General features: G+C 40.1%; 1 protein-coding gene across 3 annotated transcripts in view; it reads left to right on the forward strand.

The window, feature by feature from the left end:
* Positions 1–18,146, forward strand: part of FAM53A (family with sequence similarity 53 member A) — a 65,531-nt gene extending 47,385 nt beyond the window's left edge. For all 3 annotated transcript variants that reach the window (XM_048941357.1, XM_048941356.1, XM_048941354.1), the window contains exon 5: positions 16,935–18,146. In XM_048941357.1, coding sequence (XP_048797314.1) covers positions 16,935–17,258 — 324 coding nt within the window. In that variant the 3' untranslated portion in view covers positions 17,259–18,146. The remainder of the gene's footprint in view (positions 1–16,934) is intronic.
* The last annotated feature ends 3,291 nt before the right edge of the window (positions 18,147–21,437 follow it).

Here is a 21,437-nt window from a genome sequence, read left to right on the forward strand (position 1 = left end):
AAAGTGTTGGTTTTGAATAACTTGGCTAGTACCCTTTCACTTCTCAAAATAGATTCTACAACTATTGACCTCTCATATTTATTTATAATAAGATTTTGTAGGAACAAACTGTTCTTAGCAGAGCAGTGTCATGATTGGATGTTAGTATTTCTAGACTGTTAAGATTGGGAAGTCTAAACTGTCTAAGACATGGAAGAGAACAATGTTAGAAAATTTGGAAGGATGAGCTAAAGAAGCTATTAATCTTTATTTTTTGATGCAGATATAGATTGATTCTGTCGCATGTAACCTGGAAAATAAAGAAACTGCCATCTCTGAAGCCTGCCTGCCCCTAGCCATAAGAGAGAGGAAGCAACGCCTTCAAGTTGACATCAGTTGCTTTATCAGCTGAAAGGATTTGCTTTTGGTTTATTTTTGTAAGGGCACGATGCTTCTTGCATGGGATTTGGGGTAGTAGAACAACAACCAGCTGTGTATGTTGGCATAAATGGCAGTAGGGAATGGTAAGTCTCACTACAGTAGGTAATTGGGTTCCCAGTGATACTGAGGCATAGCTCACTGTTCTCTCAGCTGAATGCTGGAGTACTTCTCCAGTGGGAGGATAATGTTAGCAAGTGTAGTGGTGATGGCTTGGACTAGATGGTCCTAGTGGTCTTCTCCAACCTTAATAATTCTATGCGGTGATATCTGCTCTGGATTGTGCTTGGAATTCTCTTCTTTGCCTTCTTCAGTCTTGTCCTTACCCAGAAGAGTGTAAATAAGCAAGAGTTTCTGGTAATACGCTCAATTGCTGTTGTAGCTTCCAGTTGTCTAAAGAAATTGTCTTGCCTTACTCTGAAGGGCCATAGCTCAAAAAATGCATGTGATTGCTTAACCATGGTATACACTTATTTGTTCTATAAGCACAATATGCTTTTAAGATAGGGCTCAACCTGCTTGACCTCTACAAATGTACTTTCCTTCTGGGAAATGCTTTTGCAGGTTGCAAGTATGCTTCATTTTTGATAATGTACAAAGCTGCCTTTTTGTTGTTTTTTAGTTACATTTTAACTATCTCATCTTTCAATTTTGTTTTCACATTCATCAGTATCCACCAAGGCAGGTTGGCAGTAAGTAACAGGAGGACTTTGCCATCTTTGCAGTAGTTGAACAAGAATATTGTGTTGTCAGCTGTGGTTTAGTTGGAGGAAAAGTCTGAATTGGGTAATGCTGGACAAATGCATTTTTAGTTATGTTAAACTTGTCCTTTTTTAAATGATGTATGTTGTAAGGATGTTTAGATGTAATTAGTAGGTTAAAAATAAGCGGTAGGAAGTAGTGTTATGATTTATAAGTAGTACGAAAGATCTGAAGATCTTACAAAGCATATGACAGGTGCCTTGTGGCTTAACTGTCATGTCCTATTTTGTAGCGTTTCAAGGTTACTAGTAACTGCAGTCCTGTCTGCTTGGAGTGGCAGAGATCAGCTGTGCTTGAAGTGTAGTCGACACAGAGCCTCGCTGGTAGTTCTTCATTACTGCGCAATGATAAAAATCAATCCAGAGACAGATTCCTGATGTTATCTGTGTCTCTAAAATCTTTTTGTCCCCCTTCTTCCTTTCAGTTTTTAGTTAGAGTTGACTTTTGTATGGAAGCTTGCCAAAGCAGGTTGTTTTTCTTTTCTTGAGAAGGCACTTAACTATACTCTTGTTATAGGTACTAACCTGAATCCAAAATATGGGCTCCAAGATCTTGAAGTGATTTGTGTACTGCTGTAAATGTTCAGGGTTTGGTGCTCATGCGTTAAACATTTAAAAAATAATTACTGCTTGAATAGGCTAGCTCCGCTAACTTGTGCATGCATTACTGTAGAACCAGAAGTCTCTTAAAGTTTAAATTTCAAGGCTTTTGAAAATTTCATGACACAGAGCAAAAATATTGTTGTCTTAAGCCTTGCAAAGCTCGTGTAGTTGACATAGAAGGGTATGTTTTCAGGCTATGCAAGCCAGCAGTTGGATTGGTAAATTGATCTTAAGCTTGTTAAATTTAATACTTAGTACATGTGGGGTGTTTTAGGTCAAGTGAGTAGGAATGGATTAGTGAGATTTAAAATGATACAGAAATAATCAACTTTGCAGAGGACTGTTTAACTTCCAGTTTCACCTCAAATAGATAACTGAAGAGTATGTATGCTTTCTGCTGAAAAATATGAAAAGCAGAATATAATATTTAAGTAACTGAATTCCTTCTTCCTTATCTCCTAGAGAGAGGACATACCTCCTGTCCTTCAATTCCTTCACTATATGAAGTGAGGATTTTCCTTCCTGTCTGTTAGTAAGCCCAAGCTGTTTTTAACTGCAGAGAGAGTAGACCCTAGATAGTCAAGGATCAATTAATGATACTAAGTGGAATAAACTGGAAAACTTAGCCAGTTCCCATTCTTTGAGGAGTTATTAAATTGTTCTTTGAATTCCAAAGTAATTCATTTCCGCCTTCTCTCTGGAGGGATAAAATGTTGATGTTCTCAATCCACATTTGCTTATGTCTTTATTGTGATGTTCAAGCTCTATGGGAGGAGTCCTCACCCTAGAAATGTGGCCAACAGGAAGATTTCAGTTTTATAGGCAGAACTGGCCTCTTTCAGTGAAGTGGATACCTGCACATGAAACAGTGATTTGGTTGTGTCTGGTCCAGAAGCAGTCTGATCCAATACTAAATTTAATCAACTTTAAGGTAGATTTAGGTCTAGTAAGTGTTATGTTCTCCTCTGTTTGGGGATATATCTTTATGTAAATACTTGCAATACCTGAAGTTTGCATCTACTTGTTAAATCTCAACAAGTAAAGACTTTGAATTCTACATACAGCTTGTCTGAAGTACAATACTCTTGTTCAAAGTGTCTGCCAGTAGTTTTGGAATGGATGTAAACAAGCACATGCTTGAAAATCAATTGTAGGACAAGAGAAACTATTGGAAACTCTCAAGATGGTTTGCATGGATACTGTTTTCCTAATAGAAGCATTTTGTCAAGGGTGAGAATTGGAAATTAGGAGCTAACACTGAACAAATTAAAGTGACCTTTTAGGCTAGATTTGAAACGAGCTAGGATGAACACATTGAGGGACAGTGGTTTGTGGCTGCTTAGAGAGCATTAGATATGAATTTAACATACAAATGTTACGCGACTTCTGTACCTTTTCTCTGTACTCTGCTGCTGGAGGCCTCGACATAGAAGCATGTTGCTGAATGGTGACCACTGTCAAGTCTAGAGTAATACTATTCAAAAGAAAAGTGGGGTAACAAACTCAATTAAGTTTTTTTTTTTTTAACCAACAGCCACAAAAGAACAAAAACCACCAGAAAAACCCTCTTCTTTATGCAACTTAAGTCACATATTTGGTTAAAGATAACAAAGGAGAGAGATCCCTATGTGGATTAGGACATAAAATGGAATTTGTATAAACTTTTCTGACTTGACACTGTTCATTTCTCTGCCCTTGGGCCATGTCTCAAGTAAGTATGGACTTGAGAGCTAATCGCAAAGTCCTTTCTTTCTGATAACTGGGTTTTAAGGGTGGATGATTTTTCTTTCCATTGGCCATCTGGCTTATAAGGGTGGGGTGGATGAGCAGTTTTCAACAAGCTCTTTTGTTATCTTCTTAACCACTTGCTTTCTGCAACTCTGTAATTCATGAGTCCCTATAGTCATATCTTACTGAATAATTGTACTAAGCACGCAAGTGCTATCTAATGGAGTATAGCCTCTGAAGGAGAAGTAAGGTAAATCCTGCCTTCCAAGTCAGAAGTGCATGATTATATAAGAGGTGGATATCGAGTACACAAGTGAGTGTCCTTGCCCACGTGAAATTTGGATGCTCTGGTACAATGCTTGCAGCAAGCTGCATTTTGAAGACTTCCAGACCCTCTGATTACATTCCTGGTACATCACCAGTGTTAATTTGTTCTCGTGTTGTAACATTTGCAGGTTATGCAACTGCCTTAGGGAATTCAATTGCAAGTTGTGAGCTCAGTTTTTATTCTGAAACATACTTGGCAATGGCTCCTAAATTTACTGCGACAGTTACTGTATAAGTTGGCTTTTGTCCATGTGTTTTATATGGCTGCTGAAAGTACTGCAGACCTTGATTCTTTTCTTTGAACAAGTTTTATCGAACTTCTCTCAGTTGAGGCAGGCTGCCCTTTGAAACATGTCCTGTCCAAACAGCTCATGTGGAGCTCTTCCCCTGGAGGGGGACAGATCCCTCTGGGAGAGGGTAGGCAGCTGAGCACTGTCTGCCAGGTGGGGTGTGATGGGTGCTGCTGTGGAGTGCGGAGTTGCCTCTCAGACCTCACCACCCTGGCACTGTCCTACGTACCCACATAGCCTTCCCATCTGCCAGGCAGTCTGCGTGTGTTAGAAATGCTGTGCTCCATTTCATCCATTGAAATAAAGTAGTAGAGTGGAAGGAGGCATCCCCAAGTGCAACTATATCTCTTCTACCTGCTAGGAGTGCCTGACTCATAATGCAAACCTAGTAAACCAGCTTTTGTAGCCTTTACTGCCCTTTGCAAAGGGTGAGAACTACATGAGCTTGTATTTCAGGTGAGTTTTCTGCCTTATTCCAGAGTGGGGGAAAAAAATCTTAACCTGGTATCATAGTAAAACTTTCAGATAGTAGTTACTATTTTAGCTAAAAAGCAAACTTATGCTGGACAGGAAGATAAGATGAATGTATTGCTGTTATCAGATGTTTCTGAGAACTCAATCAGTATGCAGGGATCCATAGCCTTGCTCAGCATTCAGGGAGCCAGCAATCCTGCTCAGCCCCTTCAGTTGTGCTGCAGAGGCCATCGCTGTTGTGTGCTATGCCTGGAGCAGAATGTAAATGTGAGTTTGAAGAGTTAATTTGAGGTCTGGGGCAGCCTTTGACTGGGTGGCAGCTGCAGCTCAAACACCTCATCTTGCAGAGGCAAGGTGCTGGCAGCAGCTGCTTGCACTTCATGTTTCCCTCTCTAACAGCGGCCTGGCTGAATGTTCCTGTGATAAAGTATCTGTGGGTTTAATGAGGGTGAAACTTGGCAACTACTGCCCAGAAAAGTAGTGCCAGGAGTAGGAGTGTTTTTCAGATGGTTTAGTGTGGTTAATGATCAGTTGCTTTTTTTTTTCCTGGTAGTAACCTCCTTGTGGGGAAAAGCATTGCCCCTTGTGTTATATAAAAAAAAAAACCTGCTGTTTTGTTAACTTAGCATACCCTGTTGCATCAGTTCAAGACTGTCCTTAGTCAGCAGCTTTCACTTCCAAAAACGTGATTAGAAGGATCACTGCACAGTAAATGTTCAGCACAGTCATTCCTTATGCTTTGGTGTAGGCTCTGTGGATTCTTTTAAATGGGTGAGGAGGAGGGAATTGGGTAAAAGCATGTTCTTGCCTAAACAAGGGAGAAAACTAGAAAAACAGATGGTGCTAAAAATAGTTTATTGCAGGGGTCTAAATATGGCTTTCCTTATAAATAATGCAGCTATAAATCCCACTAGATATCAATAAATATTGAATTAACTCCAAACTGTGGAGTGTTACAGAAGCCTTTGGCAGCTTTCCAAGCATGGTGTTGCCCTTCATTCATAGGATCAACATTTAATTTCTTAACAGGGGAAAACCTGAGAATTCATCCTCTTTGAATGGAAACATAGATGCAGGGAGCTTGAATGAGTAGCTACAGCCAAAGGCATCCCATTGCATTGGAAGGGGAGCTGTGCTTGATGAGTTCCTGCTAGGTCACAGTCAGGATGAATCTCCTCCTTTCTTTTCTGAAACGCATGAACAATCAAAGGCTCCTTTTTTATCTATTGTTGCCATGGAGGGCATCCATTTAAAGTTCAAATTCCAGCATGCTTGGGAAGAAGGAAAGGAGATAGGAGTAGGCTGGGCTGGGAGATGATAGTCAAGCATCAAGTGAGCTGAAGACAAGCCAGCACTTTGTGCTGCGACAGGACAGCCTGGGCTGGGGGTACTTGTGTTGAATGGATGCTGGGAGGTTTTGGGAGCTGTGAATGAAATGCTGCAGAGGTAGCAGGCACAGGGAGCATCTGGCATTTTGCTTGCTTTGCATCAGCAGAGTGGGTCACAATGCAAAATTAGGCCTGAAATGGCCCTTAACAAAGTGAGCCCTCGTGCTGGAGGTTCCCTGTGCTGACAGTGAGCGAGTATAAGCCTTGGGGTTAGTGAAGGGAAGGAAATCTCATTAGGGATAAAGGTTTTCTCCCACTCTTTTGTAAATGGCATCCTGTAACAAATGTCTTAAAAATAAGCTGGCTGTTCCCAGAGCTGTTCTATGCTGTTGCTGTTTATCAGACCTGCAGCTAGCTTTGTGTTTACAGTGCTCCACTGTAAGCCATGTGTGAATAAGAGGATGGAGGTCAATATCTGCTGCAGATTTACTTTTCCTTTCTGGCAAGTTCCTGTATGTGCAAGTAAGGGTTCATTGTTGAAAGAGCTAATGAGGACCAGACCAGCTGCATTTGACATCATGAGCAAAGGGGCCATCTTATTAACTCACAGGCGAGGTTTTGGCCAGCTGTGGATACTTTCTTTTTTAATTATTACTTAGCTTGTCATAAAATTGGATTATGCTAAAACTATTGGTGGTGGTGTTTGGAATACAATACAATATTGAGTTCAGTGTTGTATATAGGATATTCACAGTTAGAGTGCCTGAGCTGCATCAGAAGGTGTAAAGAGGTAAGAGCACTTTTCTCAGTTTTTGCCATCTGGGTTGTGTCAGGGGATTAGGTTTTTTCCCCTGCTCTAAATTGCAAGAAAACGGTGGCAAGCAGCAGAGCTCAGTGGTGTTTCATCATTGATATGGAACATTTTTCCATCTTGGGTAGCTGGACTGTTTTAAAAAAAATAAAAAAAAATAAAAAAAATCTCAATGTAACGTAATTTATTAGAGAACTCTGAGTTGAACTTCAGATAATTCTAGGAGAGGGGATCAGTCCTCTTAATATCCAGGGTTGTTTTTTTTTTGTGATAACATGGTGCATCTCTAAAGCAGAATGAAACAACAACTTTCATTCTGAAACTGAGCCTTGGTGTTTCAAATACTGAATGCTGTCTATTGTGAAACGTGACCATAAGGTGGATGTGCTTCCCTTGCTCTTGACAGTCACTTTCTGACATGGTGTACCATCTCCTGAAAGAGGTTTGAAACTCATTGTTGGACCTGAGGTTTTTCTCAGACGTTTCTTAAAAGCACTTTGGGAGGCCTTAAGTTTAACTGTCACTTTGTCTTTTGTTTCTCTCTCATTAAAACGATCGATTCTTGCTGTGGGTGTATAGTGGGACATAGGTGTGACCAACAGATGTCTCAAGCATGTGAAAACAAACTGATTTATCTCCATTAATTCATGACACCAATTTGTTCTTCCATTGGATTTTTAGGATAGGAAATCCTTACTTGTTAACTTTCTCTTTTTCAAGTACATGCAACTGAAGAGATGGTTTAATGTGTTTAAAAGCAGCCTCTCGTGGACTACAGTTGGATGTTGTCTAAGTGACCAGAGAGATGACTGCTTGGTGTTAGCTGCAGATAACCAGTCAGAGCTGATCTTTCCACATCCTTGGAGCTATACATTTCTTTATGTGCTGCTGATGACACGTGCTTCTGCAGTCAAATAAGTAAGAGGTTGAGCTCAGTTTTAGTGTAACCATGATGCTTTAGGATTTTGAATGGCGATTCTCCTGCATTAGTTGCTTTCCTACTCTTGAATCTGTACTGTGTACTTTAAAACAAACTTTGTTGCTTTCTTTTGTTGTACAGCTGAAGGATTAAGGAATGCAGTGTTTTCTGACTTAACATTTTTTTTTAAAAAGCAAACAAAAATATCAATTGCTGAGCATCCAGTGCTGAAGTGCTGCGGTTTCCAATGTGGTATGTGATCCAGTGAATGTCTAAGTTGTATTACTCTTTACCAGACTGAGGTTTTAGCACAAGTAGACTTAGTATTAAAAATCTATAGCAGACTTAATTTCAAGAGCAGCTTTTGAGCCATGCGGTTTCAGAAATGTTCGAAGTGTTCAAAATCAGATGCTAAGCAGGGAAATTACAGTATGTGCTAGGAATTGAAGATGAGCAGTGCTAATTGTGTAACTTCTAAACAAATGCATTGTGTTCAACTTAACTCATCTCTGGAAATAATTAGTGGCAAGAGTCTACCTACCATTTGAATCAGTGTTCCTGTGAGAGTTCAGTGTTAAACTGTGGATTTGCCTAGAGTTAAATATTCCTAATGGCACTTGTAATAGTACTTGTATTTTGTCTGCATGTGTGTTTCCTTGAGTGCACTTGCGTAACAAGATCTTAAAGCTTTGTTTAGGACAAATACTTCTGTAGTGAAAAACTGATGGGAAGGAGGGGGAACTGTTCCCAAGCTGAGATTGTGTTTCCCCTTCCCTCTCTCCCCTCCCTGCCAGAAGTGAGCTTTATGGCCCAATTATAGAATCCCTTAAAATGCTGGTTATGATGGAGTGCCAGCATAACCCAATAATATAGGTGAGGCTGACGTCTGTCAGTAACTAATGAGGGCAGCCTTAAAATTAGGGCTGAAGTTTACTTCTCTAATTTCTTAAAATTTGACCCATCGTATCAACTTAAATATTTGACTTGAGGATGAAAAATGAATGTACCAGAACTTGGAGAGGGGGTGCATGGGTGTACTCAAAATTAGTGCATGTATGATTCAATTGTGAGAGTAATTGTTTGCAGCTCATAGCAAAGTCTTGAAGGAATGAGAGCTTGGCTGGAGTGCTTAGGATGGAAGGTCTCTGTAAAAATAGATGACACATAAAGGGCAGGAAATGAAGCCAATATCATCATGTTTTGAAGCTGGGAGGGTCAAATCCTGTCCTGTGTTACACTGTGGTATTAGCTGTCAGCTTAAACCCGGTTACTTGAGAATGCTTTGGCATGGTAAAGGTAACTTCACTGTGTGATTGAGTAGTTGTGCTTCCATAAGACAGCTTTTGATCTTCTCATTGGAACGTATTTAGTTAGAATTCCTGATGCTCAGTAAAACTCCTGGTTGTTGTTGGTGGTTTTTTTTTTTTGTTTGTTTTTAGGCAATTTTCTGTTTCAGAGCTGATGCCGTGAAGTCTTAATTCCTCTGTAAGAGGACTAATTTGGAAAGCTTTGGCTGCCAAGGGCAGTCTTCTAGTTTTTGGATCCTGAATGAGAACATAATGCAAGCAATTGTACTCTTTAAGCAGCATTCTTGTTCAGAATGTTATCTCTGACTGGTACAACAGTGAGATGTGTAGATGCATGTCTACATAAGCAGATACGTGTTTCCTTATGCTGCAGAAAACTAAAAGCATCTCTGAAATCTGTGTATGAATTGGACATTACTGAAGATATGAATCTCTTTCTAGAGACTTGGTTTTAATAACAAAGATGGTGGTATGCACTATGAATTGTTTCTGTGTTTCTTTTGTGAAAGATAAAGGTTTGAATCGGAAAAGGTGAAAAAACCTTGGCAAAAAATGCATCACTTCTGATGGAGAGAGCACATGGTTGCACAGTTTCCCTCTGTGCTGCTCTACCACAAAACCAGATGTTTGTCCTCATGAATACAAACAGTGCAGCTGTTTGTTTCTCACTCCATCCCTCATTAAAGCATTTTGATGTGAACTGACTAAACTGAGGCCTGTGCAGCTTAAACACAGTTGAGGCCCAATCCCATAACGCCTGTCTCTTCTGCTCCACCCCTATTAGGGATGTACTATTAGGGTCATGCAAGAAGCATATGTACCTATTAGGGTCATGCAAGAAGCAGGAAAATAACTGGGTAAAGAAGTGCAAAGGTGGGCCTTTCCCTTAATGCAGAGCTTTTGCTTTGATGCTGTGAGAGACCCCAGAGTGCAGCTCTGCTCTGCAAGAAGAGCTAGAACCCTGTTCTGGCCACTTCAATTGCCCTTTGAGCTTATCCCTTTGAGGAAAGCTCTGTTCTAAAGCACTGGTGTGTTTCAGATGAACACTGCTGCTGTATCTAGTAGCTGTCGTGTTTGGCTTGATCTTCTTTCTCCCCAGCCAAAGTCTTGTGCTGCTTTATTCAACTGAACAAAGTAAATGTCGTCATGTTCCACTTTGCTTGACACCAAATTGACTATCAGCCAGTTTAGAACAGTTAAACCTACTGTGTGAGCCTCTTCTATGCTAGTTAATGGAATAATTTGTAGCATCTGTAGATATTTATTCTTGCTGGTCTGGTACTAAAAAAGTTTCAACCCTTAATTACAAGCAGGTGAAATAGGTATGCCTGTTTGTAGAACATAATTCCACATTCCCATAATAAAAGGCTGCATGATTTATACTTAGTGAAAGAGCAGAGGTAAAAGGTTGCAGTTCACAAATCCACAGACTTGGAAAACATAAGATGCCAACATCTTAATCAAAATTCCATACAGTAAACTTCAAAAAATGCAGTTTAATGTTGCCCTAGGTTTTATATGAGAGGAACATTGCCATATATATTCACCTCCTACATGTTAGTATTGCTATTGAATTACATGTTTCAAGTATATATAAGTATATTATATATTTCAAGTATATATAATCAAGTATATATATAATCAAGGTGTTCAAGTATTGCATTAACTCAGATTCTGATTTGCTTTTTAAAAAAAACCTAACAAATGTTAATCAATGATGACGGGTCTTGGACTTGTTGCAACTGCAAACCTCTTGTGCCTGAGTTCCCTGTAAGCATCTGTTAGGTCTCTGCTAAACTGTCCTTATCTGACCCAAAACTTAATATAAAAAACAATGTAAAATGGCAGCAGTGCTTTGTATGCTTTAATCCAATACAGAGTAACACCTTTAGGCTGACATACTCAAACTATTCTTGAATCTGTTGAAAGTTAATTGAGCATGTTTCCTCCCTGACTCTTTGTCCATTTGGTAGACCTTTAACTATTCCAGTGGTTTGGGTGAGATACTTTGTGTGATAAGTAACCTTGTGTCCTTGTAGATGCAAGTATAGTTAGACAGACTTGGCATTTCAGAGAAGTATTTCTATTTCATTGGAACAGAATATTTTTCCAACTCATGATGCTAAATAAAAAGGCCAAATTAAATCACAAGTTATTACAGCTCATAAACAAAATTTACAGGGATACCATGGCACAATTTAGAATAAGCATAAAAATCTAGGCCAATAAATAGATCAGCTTTCATGGTAGACTATACCAGAAAGCAGCATGTGTAAATCTAGAACAGTCTAGCTAGTGGAAGATGAAAGCCTGTTACTTCACAATGCTATTTAGCATCTGATGTGAAATGAGTTGATGTCAGTTCACTTCTCTTCCTGGGCACCTACATCTAAAAAATTAAAATTACCTTTGAAGATACAGCAGAGACAAAGTACTGAACAACTTTCATTTTCAAGTCATAGCCACGTTGCTGTGTGTCAGTTTGTACTGATTCTTAACTAGGTCCCTGGCTTTTGAGTACAGAAACCTGCAGCAATATTTTTTTTTTTATGTAAAAGAATGGTTATTTTAGTTGTTGGATAGCATGGCAAAATGGTAGAGGTGGTTTGCGCTCTTCCCTGTTTGCATCCAGTATTGTTTGTCCTACTTCCTATGTATAGACAGTGAAATAGGTGTGATCTTGAGTATTCCAAATACTCAAAATGGAATATACAAATACACATCAGATTTTCAAGAAAATGAGGAGTAACTGCACAGCTACAAAAAGCTAACTCTATATTTGGTCCCTAGATTGAATCCAGTTAAGGATTAGATTCAGCCTATGAAAGTGTCAGAAATCTTCTTGGGATTTGGTTCTGTTTCAGTGGAATACAAAAATAGAAATATTTTTAACTACTTGGCTTTATGGCTTGATGAGGGAAAAAATACTTCTAATTTATTTCAAACATTTTGCTTAGAAGTCTGCAGTGTTTTCTTCACTCTGAGTACTTTTTAGATGCTTTAATTCAAACACAATGTATTTCTACACCTTGATTTCTCATTTGCACAGGGAAGAAATCTTTCCTTGTCACCTTTGTTTTTGCTGGAATCATAAAGGGATTTGATCATATAGCTCCAGTTTCATGTACTTGGCTTACTTCAGGTTCTCTAAGATAACTATTCACAAAATGCTCAGTGCCATGCAAGACAGAAGAGCTGGTCAGACCACAAGAGCTATACTCTACAGTAGGGTTTGTTATGTCAATCAAGCATTTCTGCTTCTGGCCTTCGTCTTGTGTAGAAGATGAAGTGATATTTCTTAACAAAATTCAATGGCTTACAACATTGTATGTGCCTATGACTTGAGCACTGTCTATACAAGCAATTGCATAAGTGGAGAATGCACTTTTTTAGGGAGGGAAACTCCTCTGTTTGTACCTATTTGTGATGAGAGGGTGTGATGGTGGTGATTATGTATTTGAAAGGCAGTTTTCAACAGGATGGAGCGTTTTGTGATAGCTTCTGTAATTTGAAGTCCTTAAGTCTACATCTTCCTGAATCTCTTGAATGCAATGAATTTGTAACGTAATTGGGTTTCATTATTGCTGTGGCTGACCTGTCACCTTTTTGGGGATAGGCTGATGTCTGAGGTGCTAACACATAAAGCTATATGTGGTACTTCTGAGCTAAAAATGATTGGCCAGCAGTCAGGGCATGTGCTTTTGAGCCAGTCTGATGCAGCTGTAGGAGCTGCAAGTTGAGAAAATTAAGCAAGGATGAGTGTAGCCCTCAAAGTGTGAAGCCAGTCTAGCTTCATCAGTTAGCAAGATGTGGAGAAGCAGCAGAAAAAGCTGTGTTGCTGTGCTTAAGCTGTCTCTGCTGTGCTCTGCACTTGGATCAGTTGCTGATATTCCAGGAAATTCCAGAGTTGACTCAGCATGAGAACTTATGTCACTCAGATCTTTCCTCTCCCTATTGGAGAACTCAACAAGAAACCCAGTGTGCCAGTATCTCTTAGAGCAGCATCTCTTGCACTGTGCAGCCATAGGCAGAAGTCTCAGGATGGGCCAGAAAGCAAACCAGGTCACTAGTCTGATCAGTCTGACAAATTGCCTTTTTCCGTCGGTCTGGGGCTTCAGGGGCCTGCCATTCCTGAGAAGCAGTGGGGTGGACTCAGGGCTTCTGGTGGCTCCAGGCCCTGCCTGCTGTTGGCTGCTGCAGCTGTACCTCTGGGAGCAGCTGCATCCTCCACTCTGCATAAACTGGGGGGAAATAGGTAGAATTGGGACATGGGAAGAAGCATGAGAACGGCTGCTCCAGTTATGCACTGAGTTTCAGTGCACATAAATGATGTGGGTTTCTTTTGACTACTGTAGCAAATGCTCTAGTTTTGTTACTAAAACAAAACCGACCTTTCTATTGCTCTTTATATTTGGAAAGTGATATATTATCAGTTTCTGAACTTGAGGTTTAGTGAGCTACAGGCATTAGCTTCCTTTCAAGCTACTCTGGGCTTTCGTGCTCGCTTTGTATGGCAAGGGTCTAGAGAGATTTCTTTTATTTCCTTCCCCACCATTGTTTTCAGTACAAAGTTTTTTTCTTAATATTCAGACATTTTATCGCCTCACTTCTTTTAGAACTCCGAGTTTCTTTTTTTTCTTTTTTCCCCATTACACAAAAGAGTACTTTTAGCTGATTGAGTTCTATCCATTGCCAACTGCAGACTCTTTTGTCTTGTTGTCCAGCATCCTTTATGGAATGAGGACCATTGAGCGAGTACTTGTTGGCTCCCTGCTGAGCACAATTGTGCGTGCAAGGTGTGGTACTGTACCACGGAACATGGAAAGCTGCAGTTTGGAGGGCCTGAATGCATTGCAATTTTTACCTTTTTGCTTTGTGAAAGAAGTGGGATTGTGCTGTGAGATAATAAATCCACCTATTTTTAGTTTGGTGCAGTTGCGACAAGTGGGCGAACAAAGAACCAGTTGAATGCACTTGCTGTTGTGTTGAAACCAGCTAAAAGTTCCTATTCAAGTAGTTTCAGCACAGTACAGCTAACAGGCAATTTTCCATTTATGTATACAAACCATCTAGAAAGACAGCTGTGCGGTTGGATTAATTTCTAGCAGTAAATTGAATAAAAGAAAATTGAAGGAGGTCTCGGGAATTCCTTTCTAAACAGTGAAAGCAGATCTTTCAAAGCTTTCTTTTATTTAATCCCTTGCCTTCCCAATGTCTACTGTAAGATTTAAAGGACTGGAAATAGTGTCCTCTATGTGGAGGTATACAACAGGAAATGTGCTCTTTTTTTGAAGCAAAGGGATGCTATTAAAATATCCTCTAACACTTTCTACTTCAAAATATGCTGATTTGCTTTTAAGTAAATGGGAAATTCACACCTCTTAGTCATAAAAAGGAGCTCAAATGTTTGTGCTTGTGTAAGCTGTAAGTGAGCAATGTAGAAATGTGTTCTGAAAACAGCAATGTGTTTTATACCCAAACTTTTTTTTTACTGGGGAAAGGAACTTGGTAGTAGAAAGCTTTTTGATTATGCAAGGTTATCAATTTTGTTGAAGCTAGTTACGTGTTGAAATAGGATGTGGGTTTTAACCAAGGCTAACAAAGATTTCAGTGAACTCCTACTGATAAAATGGTGGTCACGGGCTTCTATTTTAAAGGTTGATCTTCAAATACTATTTTGGCATTATAAATTAGCTCCTAAATGAAGTCTTGATTCTGTTCAAGTAAACTGTGATAACAGATACAGTTTGGGCAGAGAATGGTTTGAGGACAGCTCTAAGGAGAAGGATTTGGGAGTGTCATTTGGTGAAAGATTCAATATGAGCCAGCAATGTGTGCTTGCTGCTCAGAAGACCAACTGTATCTTGGATTGCACCAAGAGAAGTGTGGCCAGCAGGTTGAAGGAGCTTGATTCTGCCTCTGCTCTCATGAGACCCCACCTGGGGTATTGCATCCAGTTCTGAGGCCCCTAACACAAGGACAGGTTGGAGTGGGTCCAGAGGAGGGCAGTGAAGATGATCAGAGGGCTGGAGCCTCCCTTACAAGGACAGACAGAGAGTTGGGGTCTTCAGCCTGGAGAAGAGAAGGTTCTGGGGGGACCATATAGTTGCCTTTCAGTACCTGAAGGGGCCTACAGAAAAGCAGGGGAGGGACTTCTATAAGGGCATGTAGTGATAGGGCAAGGGGAAATGGCTTTTAAACTGCAAATGGGTAGATTTATGCTAGATATTAGGAAGAAATGCTTTACTGTGAGGGTGGTGAGACACTGGAACAGGTTGCCCAGAGAGGTTGTGGATGGGTCCTCCCTGGGGGCATTCAAGGCCAGGCTGGATGGGGCTGTGACCTGGTATGGGTGGGAGGTGTCCCTGCCTACAGCAGGGGCATTGGAGCTACTTGTACTTAAAGGTCCCTTCCAAACCAAACTGTTCTATGATTGTATCCTTCTGACCTTAAACTTATGACTTGCTAATTAATGATCTGCTTTATATTATATGAAAGCAATTTTGAGCAAAAGCTCCATATAAGCGTAAGAAATCTCTGGTTGGTAATGGAGGGTGTAGCACTGAAGCATTATTTTCTTGGTTTTCCTTCAAGTAATTTTTCTGTGTAGACTAGATGTAAGAATATCCAAGTAGCAACTTGAAGAGTGGCAGTAGGCTTACTGCAAGATGTTCTACATAGCACTGACCTCAGGGGTCAGCTTTACCACTGAGTGGCTTCACTTTCCCCACTTACCCAATTTTGTACAGACAAGATGAGCTCATGCTTAGATTTCCTCTGAACTTGTGAAGTTTTGCTTGAAAGCCACTTAACAGATCTGGTAAACTGTTCATGTGGCTGCTAGCATGCAGTGGTGGAGTAGGAAGATTTGTCCAGTGCTCTGGGAAAGCATCTGGAACATGATGTAGTATGAATGTTGCAATGTTTGTATTCCATGCGAATGTATCAACTAATGTGAAATACTTAAGAAATGACAAATCGAGGGGGAAAGCTGAAAATGGGTGTGAAAGTGTTTTGTTCCTTGTGGATGTACTTGTAATAAGCTGTGGCCATGTATATGTGAGGCTGCAGTCAGATATCAAGAGCAGCCACCACAGTGTTACTCTCTGGATTCTCACCACTGCAAAGAGGAACCTTGGCTGTCACACCCTTTCGGCTCACTGTGTGCTTGTAAGAGACAGAGTTTAGAAGTTTCACATTTATCAAAATCAAACTTCCGCTGTCTGTATGGCCCTGTTGTTAGATGCTGCTTTTGATTTCTAGTTAAAGATCCCTTACAGCTGCATGAGGAACTCAGGCATTTTTCCCTTTATTTAGGATACTGAGGATTTCTTTTTTAAATCAGGGTTAGCACCCCTCTCCTTTTAATATACTTTTCATTTAAATAGCCCTGAAATTCCCGAGCTCTTGTTCAAATGGTACCAAAAGTAAGACAAACTAAGCTGACTCTGAGAAAGATACTTACAGCTTGGCTGCTTTGAGGTTACCCAAACGTGCCAGTTGTCTTCCTGCAGACTCCTGTGGGACTGGAGAGCTTATTATCTACGTGCTTGGGAACTTGGAGAAATTAGTTGTTGACTAGGCTGCAGTGCAGCTGTCTAACCTAAATGCTGATGTTACTAACTGCTGTGCTCTGGGTTTGCCAGAAGGTGAACATACCAGCCTAGATGCTTGTAGTTTCCTATTAAGTTAGATTTTTAGACTTTTCTGCATACAAAAGGAGTCTACTAGAATTTTGTCACAAACTGGAATCTACATAGGCAAAAAGTCTGTGCACAATCAGGTTGAGTAGTAAACAAATGCCCTTCTTCCTTTTTCCTCATGTCCCTCGTTGTTTCCAGCTGTGCTTTGGATATATGCTTCTCTAAACTTGAGTACATTTCCTCACCTCATTGAAATACTTACGAGAATCAATTCTGCTCATCCTGTACATTCATCATTAATATATTCATATTTTTTTCAATTACAGACTTTAAAAAATTCCAAAAGTCTTTGCTCCCTTGATTATGAAGACGATGATGATGACACACAAATGAAGACAATTGTGTCATCCCCATGTGACTCAAATGATCTTATGAACATCATCACCCCTGGTTCCAGTCCAATGAAAGAACAGCTGGATGAAGTAAGGCATCACGGGTCATGCCAAGGTAGCTTCAAAACAAGGGATTATAAGAAAGCAGCTGCAGTGTGTGAAAGTGATGAGGACACAAGTGATTGTGAGAGCACTGAAGAAGGCATCTTTCCTCTAGACTGTGGGGACTTGGACTTAGAGCAGATTGAAAACAACTGAGTCTCAAAGTTGTGTGCTAGAATCAGAGTTGTTCTAAATTAAAATGATAGAGGATTACCTTTGCCATGCATAATCCATGTCCCTGAATCTCTGTATTGCCTATCTTGGGCCTGTGTTAGAAGAAATGTTTCAGGTGGGGGAAAAATGTGAACCATTGTTACCTGTTTAGTCTATTGATCAGTATGTGGATGACAATAACAACAACAGCAGAAAAGTAGGAGGTTAAATGTTATTTTGAACATTAAGGAATAATTTTGATTAAAAAATTTCCTAACAGATATTTTGCATTTTTATGGCTTTTACAGTTCTGGAGAAAAAGCATCTCTATTTTGAAATGAATTTTCAGAAGGGCATTCTATAAAACTAAATCTGTCTACAGTGATTCTGGTGCGGGTATATGTTGCTTTTGTTAAAGAGCTTAATGTGAAAAGTGAATTGCATAATGAAATTGGTAATAAACCTTCAGATAGAACTCTTAAATACCTGGTTGGCAACTGGTCCAAAATATTTAACTGCCATCTCTGACAGTGTCTGGATTAAAAAAAAAAAAACACACAACTTCATAACATGTACAAATGTTCTTTTCATACATTCAGGACTTTTTGATCAAAATATGGTAGTGACCTTAAAGGTTAACATTTTCCATGATTTTACTACTTGAATTGTTTTCTAGCCTGAAGCAATGCTAATTTAGGTGGGATAAAACTGCAAGTAGCTGCCCACCTACTTGGTCATTATGTTTTCTGTGGTTCAAAAGAATGTACAACAAGAGCACTTGAACTTTTAGACAGGGACTTTGTAATGATCAGTTCCCCAGGAGGTGATCCCTTCAGCAATACTAGAAGGAAAATAGTCCTTGAATTAAATAAAATGACATTTTGCTTTGCACTTGTGTCTGTTTATGAATTTTGTTGGAGGAAAATACAGAGTCTGGGTCATGTTCTGTAATATGGTATTTATGTACAGAGTTGGGTGGAGGGCAGACTTCTGGTCATCTAAAAAGAAAGTCAGATTGGTTTGAGGAGCTGGGGAGTAATTCCTGCTAGATCCCAGAAGTGTCTCAGTGATTACATGCACCATAATAATCTTAATATAATAGTCTATTCACTGCAGACTATTGCAACACATATTTTGTTAGTTCAGCTAGAATAGGGATTTGCCTGATGAAGAGGGAAAATCTCAAAATAGAGATTTTAAATTGGATAGAACTGGAGGGGCTTAGATTATGGCGTTTCATTGCATCTCATTAGTCTGCTTAAATGAGCCAACTCCTGTGATAGTCTGTGCTATAAAACCAAAATCCAGTATCATTCCAAATCACCTAATGGAATGTGATTGAAGTGAGAAATAAATATCTGGAGGCATGTGACAAGAAGCAGAACAAGGTGTGACAAGGTTAGGGTCAGCCTTTGGGCATAAAAAGAACTGGCTTTTAATTACTGAAGTAGCTTGCATGGCTTACTGTCTGTACAAAACTGAGCTTGGGGTAGCCACTAAAAAGCTGTAAGTGTTCTTCATGCTTTTATGACTCCTACTGCACATGTAACTAACGGCAGCAGTGGTCTGCAATACCAATACCAATATACGTGCATATGGAGGTGTGAGATCACTGAAAAGACTTGCTAGGCTCTTGATGTGTTAATATATATCGTGTTAATATATATCTTGCTCATTGTAGCAGCAGAAAATCATCCTCCTTTTCCTAGATGAGTAAATAAAGGAGCTGCTCATGGAGCAGAGTTCTTTCGGAAGCTCTGTTAAATGTGCATCTCGCTCTGCAGGTTATTTGGATCCAGAGGAGGGCCATGAAGATGATCAAAGGGCTGGAGCACCTCTCCTATGAAGATAGATTGCCTGGAGAAGGCTCTGGGGAGACTCTATTGCAGCCTTCCAGTTCTTGAGGGAAGCTTTAAAAACAGGACAGGGACTTTTTACACTATCGCGTAGTGACAGGAGAAGGGGGAATGGATTTAAACAAAAAGAGAGGAGATTTAGGTTAGAAGTTAGGAAGAAGTTTTTTGCTCAGAGGGTAGTGAGGCCCTGGCACAGGCTGCCCAAAGAGGCTGTAGATGTCCTGTCCCTGCAGGTGCTCAAGACCAAGTTGGATGGGGCCCTGGGCTGCATATTTTAGTGGCTGGCAACTTTGCTCATGGGGGAGGTCGGAACTGGACAACCTTAAAGGTCCCCTCCAACCCTAGCTGTTCTATGATATTTGCTCCTATGTAGCAAAGAGCTTGCAGATAGTGCCACATACATGCACAAGCTATTGGAAATAATTTTCTGCAACTGAACGTCACTATTTTTGCACTGAAAATTAAGTTCCAAGAAATATCGGATGAATTCTATCCATTTTTCCTTGTGGATAAATGGGAATTGCTCTGTAGCAGGCCATCAGTCATCATGGATAATGGGACAACAAAGCTGCCTCCTGGACTTTAATTACTAGTGGCAGAACCACATTTCGTGTATTTTTTTTAACTGAGCAATAGAGGTAAGTAAAATGGAATAAACTTTAATGCAGGATTGCAGCAAAGACCTGTAGTACTACTGGGATCACTTAAAGGCCAATTTGCCTATTTGAAAGCACTCTGATTAGAACTGTAATGGCATGGAATGAGAAAGCTAATGTGGCAATCCATTTTGGCTCTTCCTCTCCCAAGGAAAACAGGCTTCTGGAAGAAGTAAAAGAAGAAAATACCTCAGAGGACACAAATAAAAGGAGGTAAGATGTGCTTTGTCAAGAAAAAAACACTTTAGAAGGAACACCAACTATTAATAAGCAATAGGGAAAAGGCAAGAATAGAGCAGGTAACATTCCAGCTCTGAAATATGGGCTGGCTGTGATTTTAAATTTACATCTCAAGTCTCAAAGGGTTCTGCAGTTTCCCTCTGTAGGGGCATTGTTTTGACTCAACACAAAGTCACATTCCTACCCACATATTTGGGGTAGGAAGAGGTTTCCCAAGTTATGGTACAGATGTTTGCTTATAGCAGCTCAGGACTCCAGCCCCATGGCAGCCAGCTGTTAAAACTCTAAATAGCTCTTTCATAGACACAGACAGACAGGAGTGGTTTTAGATACTGAAGAGCAAGCTTCATGAAAGTAGGAAGTAGTAATTATCTAGTTCTGAGTCTTATTAGTTGGTGACAGAAAAATGAGTGGTTGAACAGCTGTGCAGTGACACAGTGAATGAAGAAATTGACTGAAAGGAATCTGTGCACTCTGTCTACAGACCCTCATGTAATCCCACATGCGAACCAAGAGTAAAAGGAATTACTGGTGTGAGGTTATTTCAGCTGGGGCAGGCTTTGGCCTTGCATCATGCACAAGATATTGAGATGTGCTTAAAAGAAATTCACGGGTGATAAAGTTGGCACTTCTGTTACACTCGATTATAGAATAAAATCTGGTGGCTGTTTTGGGCAAGTTTACAAAAAGAGAAAACATGCTTTCTGAGGGTGAATTGTATTTGGTAGTGGCTGTGCTGGGCTGGGAGTGGTTTCCTTCCGTCTTGCAGCCAATGTCAGAACAGAAGGCTGTGCTGCATGGCACTGTGGGAGTTGTTTTAGGTCACTTATCTCTCATTTTTATTAGCAACCAGGCTAACAAAGTAGTATGCATGTTACATTTGCAGTCAACAGGATGTTGGACAGATGTGAACGATAAGATAGCATTAGAATTTAAAATAGTCTTGGCAACTTGTAGAAATGGTTGCAACAGGGAGGAGATTGGGGGGGAAGACAAGATCCTTTTCAACAAGGCACTAAATTTAGACAGGTTTAAGCTCGGCGTTGAGCCACGTAGTTAACAGTGCTTCTGATAAGGAAGCTGGGAGTTGCTCCTGTTAGTAGAAGAAAAATGAGCTTCAGGCTAAGGTTCACAAACGACAATTTATTTCATAAGGCTCGCGAGCTGCAGGTGCTCCTGGGAAGCACAGGATTAAGTACACAACTTGAGATGCTGCACTGTGCAAAGTCCAGGAGAGAATGGTGTGAGTGATGTACTGAGACATGGGAAAATGCACTTGAGGGAGCACAGAAAGAATGGAGATTGAAATCTTTTGGTAGACTGGGCTTAAGTGGCACCTAGTATAAAAAATGAAGGTAGGGAATTAAGGAGCAGATGTATGGAGAGATGTCTGCTCTTCTACAAATGGAGACCTGTAAAGAGCATCTGTC

Source organism: Lagopus muta, chromosome 4 (genome assembly GCF_023343835.1).
Source record: "Lagopus muta isolate bLagMut1 chromosome 4, bLagMut1 primary, whole genome shotgun sequence".
Lineage (NCBI taxonomy): Eukaryota > Metazoa > Chordata > Aves > Galliformes > Phasianidae > Lagopus > Lagopus muta.